Raw genomic sequence first — 18,108 nt, forward strand, 5'->3', positions numbered from 1 at the left:
AATATGAGTAGGGTTAGATAATTAAGAATCAGAGAAATTCAGGGCTCCCTAAGGGTCTTCTCCAGCTTCTGTAATACCTTTACCAACTTCCTTGTCCCTGCCACACCCGCCTTCTACAAGACCTCTCTCCAATGACTAACATAGAAAGAATGGTTCTTGTTGACACATCTTCCGTTTGATTTGTACTATGAAGGACCAATTTGTTCACTGGTGTTTTCTGACATTGGGAAAACTGTAGCTGTTCTAGCATTTAGAATCTGTCACGCCTCAGCTTCAGGTATAATATGCTGGCGCTTTTGGTCTGTTTTACTTTCAGTGACCTAATTGTATTATTCTTATCATCATGCCCTTCGCTCAGGAGTTTTCAGAGATCCTCAGAGCTTATGTCAATGAGCTTCCCGTGATCAAATACAGATACTCTTCACTGGTCACCACAATGCCCTTCTGGGAGCGGCATCAGTAAGCTGGTCATTGCAAATGTCACCCATTTTCCCAGAGTCATGGCTACATGAGGCACGGCAGGGCTGACCCAAGACCGCCATCGACTCATCCGAGTCCTGAAAGGCAGTAAGTTGTAGGAGCGAATTTACCGCAATCCTGCCACACCGCCACAGTAATACACAAAAGGCAACTATGATGCAAGTTACATATTGGAAGAAGGGCCCAGGTCAGCAGGGCCGCTTATCCAAGTCACACAAATATCAAGACAGCAGGACTAGAACCCAGTTATCTGCGTCCTTCCTGGAGTACTGCTTTTTCTTTCACCACACTGCCTTCCTGAGAACGTGCTTTAAATTGTCATCCAAGGGGCCACAAAGTGGAGAGCCCATAGACAACATCCAGACAACTCAATAGCTCTCCTTTATGGAGCGCTTTCCAAGAGCCAGGCGTGATGCTAATAAGCCTTTCACAGGAATTATTAAAACCTAAAATGGCCCTGGGAGGGACTGTTCTCATCCCCAATATGCAGATGAGGAAACTGCAGTTTCGAGAAGCCGAGAAGCTTGTCCAAGATCTTCAATCCAGCGGCAGAACCAGAGTCAGAACATCCCCAAGCTCCTAACCTTCCATTGCACAGTAAGAAGGACCTAGAATGGTTAAGTGACTCACTCAAGGTTACTTAAGGGTTAGAAACTCGTCTCCTAACACCACACTTAGTCCTCTGTCAAACCACAGTGCAGCGAGAGTATGTTAACTACGCATTTGTTTTTGAATGATCAATAGCTTTGCTTCCGCCATAGAATTTAGAAAGGTTTTTGAGGAACCAAAAAGATAGCCAGGGATGTTAAACTTGATTCCTTCTTGTTCTCCAAATATTTTTTCCAGTAATAATTTCGTAGTTCTTCCACCAGTCATTCTTTCAATATTTGTCATTGTTACACCAAAATATTTGAAGAGGCCAGAGAACCACCTTGGTTATGAGAATTCGGGAGAAGAGGAATTATTTGAATCGATTCCTATTGTTCACCTTTTCTTTGCTCTTCTCTGACCCCTGCAACATGAAGGATGGCCTTGAATAAGAAGTTAAAAAAGGGAAATCTAAGGAGTGTGTCAAGAATGAAAAGAAAACCCCATTATATTTCTTTGCCTTGGAAAAGGGTATTTAAGAGTTGCCTTTTTTTTTTTTTTTTTTTAACATAAGCTCATAACATAAGTTCCCTGGCTCTGTCTGTGGTGTATGTGAGATCCAGGAGAGGAGAGGTGAAGGTCTTGAAGCTAGAAGTGTAGACATGTGGTAGACGAGACCGGTGTGCACAACTGTCCATAAATCATGGTTTGCTCTAAGCACCGTGATCTACAAGTATTTAGTAAATGCCACGTACACCTTGTCAAAATATTCATGTTTTGTGGCTTAGCCTAGGAAGTTAAAATAGGTGAAATATTACCAAATAAAACAGTGGTCTTATATGCTTCCTACCCCCAGGTACTCACTAAATACCTGATCTAATCCTCTCAGCTCATGAGTTAGGGACAGTGTTTGATTCCCACTGTAGAGGTGAGGACTACTGAGACGAAGCCACGGTAACACACGGAGTGGGCCTAGACACTGGACTTGCACAGGATCTAACTGTAAATTGTGGGAGGTCCGCGGGGCGCCTGGGCGGCTCAGTCGGTTTAAGCGACTGCTTTCGGCTCAGGTCGTGATCCGGGAGTCCCGGGATCGAGTCCCGCATCGGGCTCCCTGCTCCGCGGGGAGTCTGCTTCTCCCTCGGACCCTCCCCCCCCTCATGTGCTCTCTCTCTCTCTCTCTCTCTCTCATTCTCTCTCTCTCAAATAAATAAACAAAATCTTAAAAAAAATAAAAATTAAAAGAAATAAATTGTGGGAGGTCCCGCCTCTCATACGATGTTAACTTTCTAGGCAGTGGACACTGATCATCAGACGCTGATGGCTACTGATGCTTTTGTAATAAAGGATTTTAGTTTGGAAAATGACAAATATGAGCGACAGTCAAGACTTTCAGGAATAGAGAAATTCGGCCTATCTTTAGTTAGTTGTCAGTGACAGGCCAGGATACGCAAAAATATAGAAAGGAAAGCAAGTGTGTTTGACATTTTTCCTATCTTAATCTCATCAAAATCAGGTTAATTACCAACATAGATGGAGTGCCATACAGATCATATCATATTTAAGTGCACAGTATTACTATTTGAATACCCACTTAAATAGAAGCTGAAGCCAAATTTTATTTATCCCCTTCACTTTTAAGGGAAAGGAACCAACGCTTACCAATAAGCACTGTTACATACCAGACACTTGCTATACATTATTTCATTTACTACTCAACAGAACCCTGTGAAGTGTTTTGTCCGTCTTCCGGAGGAGAGCAAATCTTAAAGAATAATTTAAGATTCAAGCAGGCAGGAAGTGACTGGACAGTCTTAGAATTCAGGTTTGCCTGCCTCTAAATCCCGTTCTCCTGTGTCTCCACCATATTTGAATGAGATTGGAGCTTGTGGTCAATGTAGGATCCGGCTGAACCTCTTTATATGGTTCCCTTAAAAACTTCTCACTGTTGAGTTTCACTATTAGTTTCTAAAGTTTTAACCATTTAAGGAGAAAGTTCTAATAGAAGCACGCCTTTTTGAAAGCCAAGTTCAATATCATAAATAGTCTGAAAATACCGTTGCTTGATGAAACCACAAGGAAATTCAAATTTCAGTCCGGTAAACAAGAGCTAGAAAGCAGATGGACAAGGGCACCATCTCACCCTTTCCCAGGTTGCTAAAGTGGCAAATAACTTCTGGCTGGAAAGAGTCTACCAAGAGGAGTCCTCTCAACCAGGACTTTTTCAAACAATGCTAATTTAGAAAGAGAGATACTGTTTTTCTCCACGGTCTCCACAGAACCTTACCTTCATGCCAGTCTCAGACTGATTGAACGTCACTACTTGGGAATGGTTGTTTGGGACGGCCTGGAGGAGGCAACCCAGAGGAGCCGCTGCGAGGTTGTTTGGTTGTAAGCAAAGTGAATTACATATAAGACCACTGTTTTATTTGGTAGTATTTCACCTATTTTAACTTCCTAGGCTAAGCCACAAAACATGAATATTTTGACAAGGTGTACGTGGCATTTACTAAATACTTGTAGATCACTGTGCTTAGAGCAAACCATGATTTACGGACACTTGTGCACACCGGTCTCGTCCACCACATGTCAGGGAGTGAATTAGAACGCGAACCTCGCAGGTTGCTGATGACCCAGGTGTGACCCAGAGAGCCAGGGATCCCATTTGGAAGCCAAACATGGGAAGGAGAGAGGGAAGAAGGAAATAAGCCCTGGGGCAAAGGGGGAATAGGGAGTTACTGTTTACTGGGTGCGGAGGTCTGTTTTGGAAGGCTGCAGAGTTCTGGAGATGGCTGGTGGTGGTGGTTGCTCATGGGCGAGTGTATTAACGCCGCTGAACGGTACATTTAGAAATGGTTAAAAGGGCAAATATTAAGCTATGCCTGTTTTACCACAATTTTTTAAATTGGACAAGAGATCTGAGTAGACGTTTCTCCAAAGAAGCAGGGAGTAGGATTGGAAAGAAAATGTCTGATTGTACTTCTCTTAAATCCATAGCACAGAGTTATTCTTTTTACATTAAAAATTCTCTTGCTGCTGTGTTTTCCTCTAAGAGTTTTCATTAGGCAGGTAGCTGAGTGCAAATGCAAATCCTTCCTCAGTGAGCCATCCTTGGTGGACGCTGGGTCTCTCCTGAGATGCCAGGCCACAACAAAAACCCACTGTTGACTCAGTAGCAACGCACCTTCATACCTTTTCTCAACAGACATTTATTAAGTGCCTACCATGTGTAATTCAGAATTCTGGGAATACAGAATCGAACAAAACAGTCCCTGTTCTCCTGAGTCTAACCTAATAAGGGAGACAGGCAGTAAACCAACATGCAAAGAATTCCTGTCAAAGTGATTATCAACTAATAAGGATCATCCCCAAAAGCAGAAATGCCAAAAGGATGGTCTTAGCTGCTGAGTTTTGACAGAGGACAGCAATAAGGAAATAAAAGAGAATATAGGTGCTTTCTTTATATTTTTTCTTTTTTGGGGGGGGTCTCCATTTTGCCATCTATTATACCATGATATTTTGGCTCCTCGCAGTTGTTAGGGAAGACAGATGGTAACCGGGTGCAGCTCTCCACCAGAGGTGCCCATGTGGTACAGGCAAAGTAAGAAACTAAGGCTCAAGAGGGTCACCAAGCTTGTTGGTGGCACAGACAAGCCTCCTGAAATTCCACTCCGGGACTCTGATTTTTCCTTTGCACCGTGATTTTACACACAATTAAGTAGTTTTCTTAACCAACCTCTCTCTCTCTCTCTGACACACATACACAAACATACAGGCCAAGAACTAAAATAGAAAAAGACCGCTGATTTTGCTGGAAATTTTGTTAGATGGCAGTGTCATCCTACCGGTTCCCAAAATGTACAAGATGATTACGACACACAGAGACATGCTTCATGTGTCACACTAATCTCACCGTTCCTTTTGCTGAATCTTCGCATTTACTTCCTTTCCTGCCTTTAGTGTCCTAGAAGCCAGTTGTCAACAGGCTGAATTACACATTCTGCTCCACAGTTAAAATGAGTACTACAGCCAAAATGTGCTCAGGATTCTAAGTCCAACATAATGGTGGTGGATACAAAAGCAGGGTATTGAGCCCGATTGAGGACTTGATGTTGAATCCAACAGGATCTTGTTTCTGTGATTTTTCTGGGCCCAAATCCTCAATTTATTACTGGGAGTAAAACCCCATATTGAAAAGAGCAGGTAGAAATGACTGCTCTTGAAATTTCATTTCCATTGCTGCATAAACTGTTTTTTAAAGGTATAAAAAAGTTTTCTTAGATTCCACCTTCATGCCCAGAGGTCACCTTCAGTGAAAGAGCCTCCGATATGGGTGGCCTGTTTAATCCCAGATAGCTTCCCATGCCACGCATTTCAGGGAAAATACTCTAAATGTGATATTTTTAGAGAAATGTTGTATAATTTTTCTTATAATGGTTTAGAGTATTTCTTAAATAGTGTGGCCCAAATATTACCTATTGTTTCTTGATACAGTAGAGGAATTTAGCCTCCTTTAATATGTAGACAGTCCCTAATTTTAAAAATGTTTGTTCAGAATTCCCTTTGTCATTTGGTTTAAGACTCAAATAATTTTCCTATAGAGACAGTGATGAACTTGATGGTAAGGTCTCCGGGTTGGCCTATCAGAGTTTACTTCACTAGTGACATTGCTCAAGGATAATACATTATTAACAGCACGGAACAGGCCACATACCACGTGCACGGATGTTTCTACATCTTTGAGATTCAAGACAGAGGCCAAAAGCACATGCCTCACTCAAAGCCCCAGACAGCTATGTGATGGAAAAGTCCTTCACCTTCTCCACCTGCCGGAGTAGAGGAACCATCACCCCCGTGAATTCCAGGACTCGGATGTTTGCTGGGGAAGGTTGGTGGGGTGGGGATGAGATGTACGGTGTGGAGTCAGGAACGTTGGGCAGGAATAGGAAGAGAAGATCTGGGACTTGTCCCTGCCGGGCAACCAGGGACTTTCATCCACCCTCCTGCCCATTTCCGACGGACGCCATGTTTGATCTGCCTCCTTTTTTCCTGGCTGTTGTGGGGCCCTTCCAGTCTAGGATTTGGTTTCGTTTTCCTGTTGTTCTGACCTCCTCTGGCACTTGCAGAGCGAACACGGTTCCGTAGCTCCTCTCTTCCTGAACAAGCACACGACACTCCCAAATGTGTTTTTGTTTTAAACACTTCTAGAGCACTGGGGGAAGCACGAGGAACAAGAAGTCTCCCCTATGCCTTTTCCTGCTTCCTCATTTATTATCCTACAAGAGAAAGAATCACCCTGTGTATCACCTGTGGGTGATACACAGATTTTTAGACAATTTAAGGGCTAGATTTCTGTCTCACTGTAAAAGCAGCAGAAATGCTCCTCAGAATTCCCTCCAGGGAATTGGACTGGTTGAGGCTGGGTGTGGGGTAGAGAAGGGAATCATGACTGAAGTCTCACCCCATTCTCACAAGAGTCTAGATTTTTCCACGTGTGACATGGACTCATGCAAGGAGTGCAGTCTTATTCAAATCAAAAATTTCCCTGCACCTATTTTGTCCAGAATAATATAAATTGTCAGTGTAGACCGTGGTCAGTAATCTTCAGTGAGGCCATCGTTATCGCCTTTTGTGCAGAAACTCAATTATTAATATTTTTAAGTGATAGTTTTTCATACATTGGAAGGTATATCTGAAAAATCTTTTCGTTCACCTAATTGGAAAATATTAGAAGTGAGTCTTCAGCAAAATGATGTCATTAAAAACAAGGGAATTAGAACTTTGAATGTAAACTTTCCGTTAATGAAAGGAAAAACAATAATCCTGACTATACTGCCCTTTAAGGCCTGCTAAATACTGGGGGCGTTCAGACCAGCCTCAAGTTGCCCTTCTCAAGAGTGAAACCCATTGTCATGTGTGAGAATTTTCTCCCACCACCCCAAAATGTGCCCTTACTATATTCATAAAAATCCATTTTGAAAACAAGTCAAATATGGCATATGATGCTGCCTTCTCTCAGAACAATACCCCCCCCAGATAATGAATAGGACTATTTTCCAAAGTGTCTTTTTATATACTGCTCATTACCTTTGAATTGTTTATGCACTTCAAGTTTACGCATAGTCTTAAAATCGGCCAAAGTGTTTAAAAGTGTTCATTTATTAACACGTGTCGTGAGACTTGCTCTGATAATGTTATGTTCACCGAAACCAAAGACATTTGCTTTTGACTTCGGTAATCCATACTGGGATGAAGTCCAGGATTATTTTGTAGCCAAAACTGTACAAATGTCCCTCCGCCTTTGTACCGTTTACGTCAATCAAGATGCTTCACAAGTTTGGCCTCTCAGACAAAATCAAGAAATTTCAGACAGTAACAACTGTCATAGGGAAGCGGTGTGGAGTACTAGGAAAAGATGGAGAGAATATTAAGCAGTGGAGAGATTGGGGGGCGTGGGGGGATGCCAGTAGATAGCAGTGAAGAGAAACATGCATGACAGAATAAAGAGAAAATAAGTGTAAAATAAACAAAGGGTGTTAGGATGGCGAGCAACAGGCAAGCCTCCTTAGCTTGGCCATAGTTTTAGGAAATTCCATTCAGTTTTCAGTTTTAAAATTAATAAATCGTTCTGTTTAAGGAGATAGTGAAACATCCTCTTAAAAATTACCTTCCAAGGAAACAGGGCCTTGTAACTGTGGAAGAAGACTTCTAAGGAATCAACCAAGTCTAGAAGTTTTCTTCAGGTGGCATTTTTTTTATCCGCCATGTTTCCGTATTTGTGAGTGATTCTTCCCCCAGCCTGGAAGATTCTTCCTCTTATTTGTCTATAACAGGGAGTAGGGGAAGGAGAGGCCTGTGTGTTTTCCTTGGATATTTCCGAATCCTTAACTCGCTCTGAAAGACAGCAGAGATAATATGTATTGTCCAGAAGGTGCCTCTCCTTGCCGCCATTACTATGTCTCGCTTGTGAGTGGTCTGTTGGCCTTCTGCTGATGCCAGCATTGTGGTCTTGAGTCCTCAGTAAATACTGACTCAACCCTCCGTGCACCCAGCAGTTAATAAATGCCTCCTACATGCCCAGCCCTATCGCAGACATTAGGGATATAAAGATGAATGAAACAGTGCCTCATTCTTACAAAACTCAGTTTTGCCATGGACCCAGTTAATTCAACAGCCTTGCTTGGAAATGTCCACTTGAGATCCCTTGCGAGTGCTATTCAGATGCCTTCAGATTTCGGCAAAACCACACGAATATTTTATAAGGCATGTTTTATCCACGTCTTCAAACCCCACACTACAAAGACACTATTGGATGGCTCTCCACAGGAGGGTTGAAGTAAAATCTTATTCCTCTCTTCTAATTGTTGTGTGGTTTGGATCCATAGGAACAGTTGGGTCTTTTCACTGAAATGATTTTCCTATCAATTAAGCCAAGCAGTAAGTGTTCTGGCATACTTTAATATTGAGCTAACATCGGACATCCCTGAATCTTTGTAATGAACATATTTATATAAAAAGTGTGAATATTTCTAGAAGTCATCTGGAAGCTCACAATTTCCATAATTATTCATATGCTCAGTTCCTGGATATCCATCACAAGGTAGAAAACTCAGAAAGTGGTAATACTTGGTGCCTCTGAAGCCCAGGAGAAATGCTATGTTGACTTGTCGTCTTTGACCCCGTCTGGCATGAGGGCTAGTCAATTCAGCGGTTGAGTTGATGGGGCCGACGCACCCAAGTTCAGTGTTTCAGCCTCTGCACAGACTATTTGGCTTTCAACCAAGTGCATTTCTCACTCTAGTCAGTTCTTTTTCAAGTGTCCAGCAAGGGTCAGGGCATATAGATGGCTCAGCCAAAATCTATCACCATCTTGGAAGAGACAAGGCAATGTGGGTATTTCATATCTGGGTAAATCAGTAAAGGGAGGGACAGTAGTTTTTTCTTACAGGGAGCCTTTTGGTTCAAGTACCCTGTTCATTTGGGTGAAAGTCAGATGTCTGCAAGTTGCAGAATTAACTCCCCATTAGACCCCCTCCCCCGATCCCGCCCAGCAGCGGTGACTGCTGGCTCCCTCCGTGTTGCCTACAGCCCTGGCCTCTGCCGGGCTCAGGAAGCTAGCGATCCGGGCTTAGTGGATAGCTACCCCCAGTAGGTAAGGCTCAAAGAGGACACAGCCTAAAGAGATATTTGGACCACACAGTTATTTTCTGTAATGAGAACCAGTTGCTGAATTTCCAGCTTCTTTTAGAAAATGGAAAGGTCAAGCAGTGTAGAGCCCGGGTTTCTGCACGTAACAACTGGCTGGAGCTGATTAGCTGCTCCTCCATTCCTTGTAGGCACGGGGCCTTCTCTCTGTCACACTCCCTACCTGCCCCACTCACTTACGTGCACTTTCTGCTGGGGCCCCCCGGTCAGTAGGTTTACCATACAGGGACCCAGTCTTCTTTTTAATAAACTTGACTGCCATTGCACCACGAGTCAGTGGTAGGCACTTCACCAAGGATGCAGAGATTATTAAATGACTGCCCACCCACACATTACATGGGAAAGCAACCCATTTGATGTTCCTTGGGGCCATTCACGCTCTGCAGTAAATAAATATCAGGCTACTTGTGTACTGGGTTCGTATGGGAACAATTTAAGGATGTGGATGAAGCAGAGTCGTCAGATTCTGAAATCCGACCACCTGAAGGACATGCTAATTAGTAAGTAGATTCCACTGCAGCCACCTGATATTTCTGCATCACAGATACTTTTGTTCCAACCAGAGGGTCCACCGAAGATTCACGCATGCACTAGTGCTTTGAGCTCAAGCCTGTCTTTGTTTTAAAAATAGAATTGCCAATTTCGTCGGCATCAGCTAGTCCCATTTTTTGTGTGTTCTCCTTTTAGTGGAAAAAGGAATGAAAAGTAATCCCTTCCAAAGTTCAGAATTTTGATTTACCATACCAGATTGACTAAAATCTTATGTTAGCCATTTATCCCCCCTGTTCATCATGGTTCTCCTTATATGAGAAGATCCTTAAATTTAAGAGGCGAGTCTGTCAGAAAGATGAACAGACGTACATCCTGTTCAATGCATTTGATTTCTGCCCTGTCATATATGGTGCCAGGGTCCTCACAAGCTGAAACAGCGGACCTGTGCCTGGGGCGGGGCTTCTGCCGCCCTGAGCAGATGTGTGTGCAGCATCCGTTTGGGGGAGGCCCCGGGGTAGGATGTGGTTGGCCACGCAGGCAAGGACTTCCTGGGGAGGGGCCCAGCAGCCCCACGGTCCCTCGGCAGTTTCTACCCACCCGCACAGTCGCTGCTCGCTGTTTGCTCTAGACCCCACCCTATGGCCTCCCCTTTCCCTGGTTCCCAGGCTCCCACGGCGGTTCTTCTGAGCACTGATCTCCACTGGCGCCACGAGAGGTAGAGACACGGCCTTTGGAACCACCGTTTCCCCTGGTCAGTGCAGACTGTCACTACACCCTGGAGGAGACTCCCACGCCAGCAGGAAGAGTGAGCGCATATCTCGAACTCATGCTGGCTTGCACAAGCGCTTTTACATAGTGCGAACTTGCGCTGCCTTTTCTATGTCTACAACAGTACGACTGGCAATACTAACCTAGCTTTCAGGGTTCTGGCAAAAACCACTCAGAGCCCCCTGGAAAATCAAGGGGGCATCTATCGAAATTAAAACAAAACCCAAAATGATGCTTCAGAGAAGGGGATTTCTGGGGGACCCAACGTGGTAGCAGTCTCTCGGACTTATACTCGCTCTGGCAGACCCCAGGAGAATTTTCCATTGCCCCTTCCAAGAAAACACAGGCTGCAGGGCCTGGAGGCTGAGGAAGGAACTTTGGTCTCAGTTTTGGTGAGCGCAGGGCAGGAAGGATGCCACAGACGGCCGATCTGTCGAGGTCACTGTGGTCAACTGTGATTTAATTAACTGTACTTTAAAATGGGCAGGCTCAGGATCAGGACTTGTCAATATCAGATTCATAGCCCATGTTTCAGGGCCACATATAAAGACAGCAGAGGCAGGGAGGGGCGGGGGGAGAGGGAGAGAGAGAGAGAATCTTAAGCAGGCTCCACGCCGGGCGCGGAGCCCGATGAAGGGCTCCATCTCACAGCCCTGAGATCATGACCTGAGCCAAAATCGAGTGGGACTCTGAGCCAACTGAGCCACCCAGGCGCCCCCAGCCTGCTCTTTTAAGAATGCACGTTTCGTACCTATATTGAAGTACTCAGACACCCTCTAAAGGTTTTGATCCTGCTGCCCACTAAAATTACAATGGAGATTGAAGACATTTTTATGTATAGAACATATTTCATATATCCATGTAAAGTTGGAGAGGCAACAGGGAAGCACACAAATGGACTAATTCATCTGACTTTAAATTATGTGTCTTTGGTGCAAATTACAAATATAATCTGACTAAAGAAAACCCATATTTAAAACTAGACAGAAGAGCCCTCTTTCCCTCGAAATGGCTTCTTCTACACCCTTCCCCCCGTACACCTAACCCCCCGCCCCCCACACGGCTCTTCTCTTCCCTCCAGGGCTATCCCCCAGCTGGAAACTGCCCTCTCCCCCTGGGCCCTCCGGCCTGTAGTGTCGCACGTCGCACGCATCTCCTGACACCAGAAACAGCAAGCACATGGGCCGCAGGTCGTTTCAGAGACACTCATAGGGTAGCTGCTTCTCATCTGGACTCCTGTCTGTGTTTCCAGACTGTGCCCCCCCCGCCCCCCCGCAGAGAACACTTAATTCAGATTGTACCAGCGAGCTCTATTTCTCAGAAAAAAAAATTAATAATCAAATTATATTTTCCAGAAAAATACTACCACCCCAAAAATGAAACACTCACAGCTTTTTTACCTTCTAAAATCAAATCTCTTGGACCTCTTGAAGCTTGCAGCTGCCAGGAGAGTCATTCTTTTTTTTTTTTTTTAATACCACAGAAGATAGTGCATAAGGTAGCCGAGGATAGAGACCAGGGCAGAGCCAGAGTTTCCTGGCCTAGACGCCAGGCCGCTGTGATAGCGGAGAGCTTGATAACGGATCTGCTATTTATATTTAGTCTTTATCCATGTGATGGATCCGATGTAGGCGGGGGCAGAGGGGAAGGATCAGCTGGGTGAGTCCAGGTAATGCTCCCAGTGAACTCCAAGGTTAATTTACAATTCACTTAAACCCAGCTGGTTGTACGCGTCTCTCTGTTAGGGACGAGTCCAAAGCACTGCTGTAACTAAGTTCTATAATAGCCCGTTGCTAGGCTTTCTGTAGAATACTTTTCTTTCCGGGTGCTTAAGAATATCATTCTCTATGGCCCTTTAGTGTCACTTAATAAGCACGGATATGAATATATTCCAAAATAGATATTATTTAAGAATTTGCAAGATTTTGTGCCATAAATATTTTAGAGAGAGGCTTGCTAAAGTAAAAGGCAAGAAAAGGACACGATTCGATGTCCCGGGGAGTGTTCTTAATTTGGAAACGGTACAGATCGTATTGAAGCTACGGGATGAAGTGGGACAATTCCTATTTAATAGTCAAATATCTAAACCCAAAGGTGAAGTTGTAATACAACCATCTGAAGAATTTGATATTGGAAATTTGCAGTGACTATTCAAAGATACTATGATAAAATTTACATGTCAAATCATTACATCTCATTTTTATTTGTCTATCATTATATGAGACAATGTGCTTTTTCCCAATTAATTTTAAATTCTCAGGAACTTTGAAGTTTTGAGTTTCCATTTAGTATAATAAATATTTAATATAAATGAGTTCTTCCTCTACTTTTATCACTTCCATATAAATCCGTACATTCCAGTAAATTAAAGGATACTCCTGTTTATTTCATGGGAGGAATTATTTGAGTTGGTACCGTTTGAGTATATACTAAAGCTGTTCTTTGCAAACTGCGGGAGCACCCACTTAAAAGGAAAAATATCTACATACGTGAATTCTAACATAACAGGATAAGAAATTATACATAGAAATGAGGCATTTATTAGGAATTGGATCCCAGTGTGCAGGAATATTAGCTTGATCATAAAGAATTTTCAGTTTTTTTTTTCCTAAATGTAGACTCTCGGCAGTTTAACAAGTAAATATTTCATTAATTGCACAAAGTTTGGTTGAAGCATTGAACAAAGAATAAATATTTTTGTTAGAACTTGTTAAAAGGTTGGCTTTTTAAAAGCTTGTCATTTAGAGGACTGGGTCACACAGGGCAACCTCCCTGTCTTTTGCAAAGGTATGGAGTTGGAAATGAACTTGGAAATCAGGCTCCTGGGACCACGATTTGCATTTGATAGTTTAGCTTTGTGCTTTTGGATTTATTTAGAATGTTGTAACTGCTTTATTAGAAGGTTGCCCCTTTTTCCCTTTAATATGGAACATTCAGATGTTCCCTGAATTTGAAACTGGTGGTTATTATACTTTGGGAACAAAATTATTTTTGATGGGAACACATCTCTGAATTTTATATGCAAGTTAACAAATATAAATAACACTTTGTTATACATTTAAAAATATTTATATTTAAACTTTTCCCACAACTTTCCATGTACAAACGAATTCTCTGATTAGACTCCCTGATCACCTTAGCAAAGAGTAATTGGATGATAATGGGAACATATCAGAAAGAGACATGAAGCAGAAACTAGAAAAGGAGATCAGGGCCTAAGCACACTGCATGCCCACATAGACGCTGTCAGAGTGTCACAGAAAATACAATAGTGTGCATTCGAATCACCATTTGTTACAGCAGCTACATGGCAGGAGAACTTATGTGTAAGATTTTTCGGCACGAAGGGTGGGGATTGCTCAAAATTACGATTGCCTCAAAAGATGAAAATATATCAAAATGAGAAATTGAAGAAAATTCCTATTTGCAAAGAGTAAAACTTAAACTCGTTATTTTCCCCCACAGAAGGGTGTCTAAAGCACACTTGTCTTTTTCTTTAACAGATAATTCTGAAATAATCAGCAGACACGGAATGGAATGCCAAGAATCTGCATTGAGAATAACTAAACATTGTTACTGTACATACTATCCTGTTTCCTCCTCAATAGAATTGCCACAAACTGCATGCTAAATAAAGAATTAGTTCTTCCGGACAGACCACAACTGTAAGAAGCTAGTGCTGCTATATCATATATGAGTATTAAATATGGTATGCTTAGTATATTCCAACCTAAGATAGTTAACTACCTGCGACCAGCTGTGACGTTTAAAGACATAAAGGATAAAGTTTACTTTTCAAGGGTTTCTAAACATAGTTTCTGTCCTAGGAATATTGTCTTATCTCCATAACTATAGCTGATGCAGAAAAGCCCAACCAATGTACTCATTTCGATTGTGAATATTTCCAAGTTAGCAATAAACAATTAGCATTAGTTAAGAAATCTATTCCGAGGGCAGGTTCGATTCTAACGCCAATTACTGTCATTTCCTTTACCCACTGGATCAAAGAGTATGTTTCGCTTCTTCACGACATGAATGCTGCAGCAAAGGTGAGAAGTGAAGTAAAACTCACGCCTGTCCTACAGGCCTAAAATTTGAATGGAAATTCAAGCACAAGTACGGGGGACACATCACAGTGTGGTATTTGGTTTGCCCGGAGATGCCGCATTGAATCGTGTGATTCTAGAATAACATTAACTAGATTGAAAAAGAAACTTTGCACGGTATGAGCTTCATACCCCACCAAACAAAGTCTTGAAGGTATTATTTTACAAGTATATTTTTAAAGTTGTTTTATAAGAGAGACTTTGTAGAAGTGCCTAGATTTTGCCAGACTTCATCCAGCTTGACAAGAATGAGGCCCATGCCAACAGTCTAATCTAAGGGATTAGTTGGAAAAACTAACTCACCATCCGGTTGCCTGTTACAGAATAACTTCTAAACTAAAAACCTAGTCAAACAACGAAGCTGTAGGTGAGGAGATCTGTATAATATTCTAATTTAAGTAAGTTTGAGTTTAGTCACTGAAAATTTGACTGTGACTTTAATCTAAATTACTATGTAAACAAAAAGTAGATAGTTTCACTTTTTAAAAAATCCATTACTGTTTTGCATTTCAAAAGTTGGATTAAAGGGTTGTAACTGACTACAGCATGGAAAAAAATAGTTCTTTTAATTCTTTCACCTTAAAGCATATTTTATGTCTCAAAAGTATAAAAAACTTTAATACAAGTACATACATATTATATATACACATACATATATATACTATATATGGATGAAACATATTTTAATGTTGTTTACTTTTTTAAATACTTGGTTGATCTTCAAGGTAATAGCGATACAATTAAATTTTGTTCAGAAAGTTTGTTTTAAAGTTTATTTTAAGCACTATCGTACCAAATATTTCATATTTCACATTTTATATGTTGCACATAGCCTATACAGTACCTACATAGTTTTTAAATTATTGTTTAAAAAACAAAACAGCTGTTATAAATGAATATTATGTGTAATTGTTTAAAACATCCATTTTCTTTGTGAACATACTAGTGATTGAAGTATTTTGACTTTTGAGATTGAATGTAAAATATTTTAAATTTTGGCATCACCGCCTGTTCTGAAAACTAGATGCACCAACCATATCATTTTTGTTGGAGAAAAAAAAGAAATCCACCATTTTAATTCATGTCAGTCGACGTCTAATGACCATCTTATATTGTAGATTTGATAACCCCATCGAAAGAAAATCACATTCTAAGTGTGATTTTACGTAGTGCTTGTATTGTGGCATTTGTTTTAATTTGTGGGAAAGTATTGTATCTAACTTGTATTTCTTTGGTAGTTTCATCTTTATGTATTATTGATATTTGTAATTTTCTCAACTATAACAATGTAGTTATGCTACAACTTAACCTAAAACATTCAAACTTGTTTTCCTCTTTTCTTTTTTCTTTCTTTGTTATTTCACTTAAACTCATTGAAAACATAGTATACATTACTAAGAGGTAAATTACAGGAATCACTGAAATATTTTTGTAGACTAATTGTTGTCACGTTGTCTTTCGTTTCATGATTTTGATTTTTAAAATTATTAGCACACAGCTATTTTCAGCCCTTTAATAATGGAGCATCAAAAACATCACCTGTATCCCCAAATATAGAAGACTGTATTTTTACTATGATATCCATTTTCCAGAATTGTGATTATAATATGCAAAGAGTCATAAATATGCCATTTACAATAAGGAGGAGGCAAGGCAAATGCATAGATGTACAAATATATGTACAACAGATTTTGCTTTTTATTTATTTATAATGTAATTTTATAGAATAATTCTGGGATTTGAGAGGATCTAAAACTATTTTTCTGTATAAATATTATTTGCCAAAAGTTTGTTTATATTCAGAAGTCTGACTATGATGAATAAATCTTAAATGCTTTGTTTAATTACAAAAATAAAATCACCAATATCCAAGACATGAAGATAGCAATTCAACAAATACTGTAGTTAAGAGATGAACTCGCCACTTGTATGGGAACTACATTTCACTCTTGGTTTTCAGGATATAACAGCACTTCACAGAAATATTCTTTCAGCCATACCACTGGTAACATTCTACTAAATCTTTCTGTAACACTTAAAGAATTCCCTCATTCATTACCTTACAGTGTAAACAGGAGTCTAATTTGTATCAACTCTTATGTTTTGGTTGTAATATTCAGTTCACTCACCCAATGTACAACCAATGAAATAAAAGAAGCATTTAAAAGGATTTCTAGTCTTCCTCCTTTTTGTGTGGAGACGGATGGATAATTAGCCGAACGAAACAGTCTTCACATTCGCGTAGAAAACCTTTGGTGACTTCAAAGGAGAGCAAGCTCTGGTCTTCAAATGGGAGACTGATGGGTTTTGCTTTTAGGTTTGGCTTTTTAACAGTAAGAAAAGCAATTTAAAGGGATCATTTTAGAAGTTCTTCTGAAATTAGAAATAAAGATAAATCCCACCACTCGGCCCTCCTCTTCAGGATTCTGCCTGATAATGAAGAGAACATTAGTAACCAAATGGGAACAAAATATCCGTTTCATTAAGACAAGAAAGCGCCAACTAACCCACAGGACTGGCAGGCTTCTGACAAGAGCCTGACCGGATGACACGACACGGCTTACAGCTGTGGCTGCAGAAAGAGGCAGAATGGTGAGTCCTGTTCCCTGCAGACAGTCATGGCCAGGTGGGCTAAGGAGACAAGAGCTGAGCATGGCACCTGAGGGCAGGTGTTCGGCAAAGAGACCTCCCCCGCGAGGTGGTGCGCACCTTCTCTTCTTTCTCCTTCCTCAGCCCGTTGGGCCCCACAGTATTTCCCAAGGAGGGTGGTATTAGCTGTTGGCTTGGAACGGTCCTTGTCATGCAGAGGTTGGCAGAAATCACCTCCTCTACAGGCCAAGGTAGGAACGGGGCTGGGGGCGGGGCAGGTGGGGGCAGGAAGGTTTTTTTCAGGGCAGGTTTAAAGCCTCAGCCTTCTGAGTGGTTATGATACCCCATTAACAAGGGAGCGTAGGAAACACAAACATCCAACAGATCAGGCAGATGCAAAATAAAGGCGCTTGTATTAAACTGTGCCATCGGGATTCGCATCTTTGTGGATGTTTGAAAAACTGGCTATCTCTCTGGACGAGCAATGTTTTTACTGTAATGCAGAAAAAAAGCTGCTTTCACATCAGATGCTCATGACAAGAAAACATTCTCTGTTAATAGTTAAGTTCAAGGTATCAACTTTGGGGAACAAGTTATCTTAAGGGAAAGATCTAAGACAAACTGTACTTAAAATTTTCACATCTGGTTTTATGAAGTGTCATTTCAATCAGTAGACTGACTTGTCATGGAACCACATCAGAATCGAAAGTGAAACTTAAACCCGAGCGAGTAAAACTAGTTCGCCTCTTCAGCATAGAAAATAGTTAAATATAAAATATCAATTATTCTACAATTACCTGCCAATAGAGAAGGGCTATGTCAATTTTGGGGGGCTCAAATTAAAAATAATGCTTCAAACCCAGAAATATACTCTTCCGTT

The 18,108-nt window shown here is 41.3% G+C and overlaps 1 protein-coding gene across 2 annotated transcripts in view; it reads left to right on the forward strand.

Annotated features, from left to right (window-relative positions):
- MBNL2 (muscleblind like splicing regulator 2) overlaps positions 1 to 15,183 on the forward strand; it is a 154,174-nt gene extending 138,991 nt beyond the window's left edge. The window contains exon 7 of one of the 2 annotated variants that reach the window (XM_028112092.2): positions 14,037 to 15,183. In XM_028112092.2, coding sequence (XP_027967893.1) covers positions 14,037 to 14,164 — 128 coding nt within the window. In that variant the 3' untranslated portion in view covers positions 14,165 to 15,183. The remainder of the gene's footprint in view (positions 1 to 14,036) is intronic. The other variant, XM_028112093.2, reaches the window with a different exon arrangement.
- Positions 15,184 to 18,108: the final 2,925 nt, after the last annotated feature.

This window comes from Eumetopias jubatus, unplaced genomic scaffold (genome assembly GCF_037043125.1).
Source record: "Eumetopias jubatus isolate StellerSeaLion01/CBP00866 unplaced genomic scaffold, mEumJub1_p1.0 scaffold_3, whole genome shotgun sequence".
NCBI classification, from domain to species: domain Eukaryota; kingdom Metazoa; phylum Chordata; class Mammalia; order Carnivora; family Otariidae; genus Eumetopias; species Eumetopias jubatus.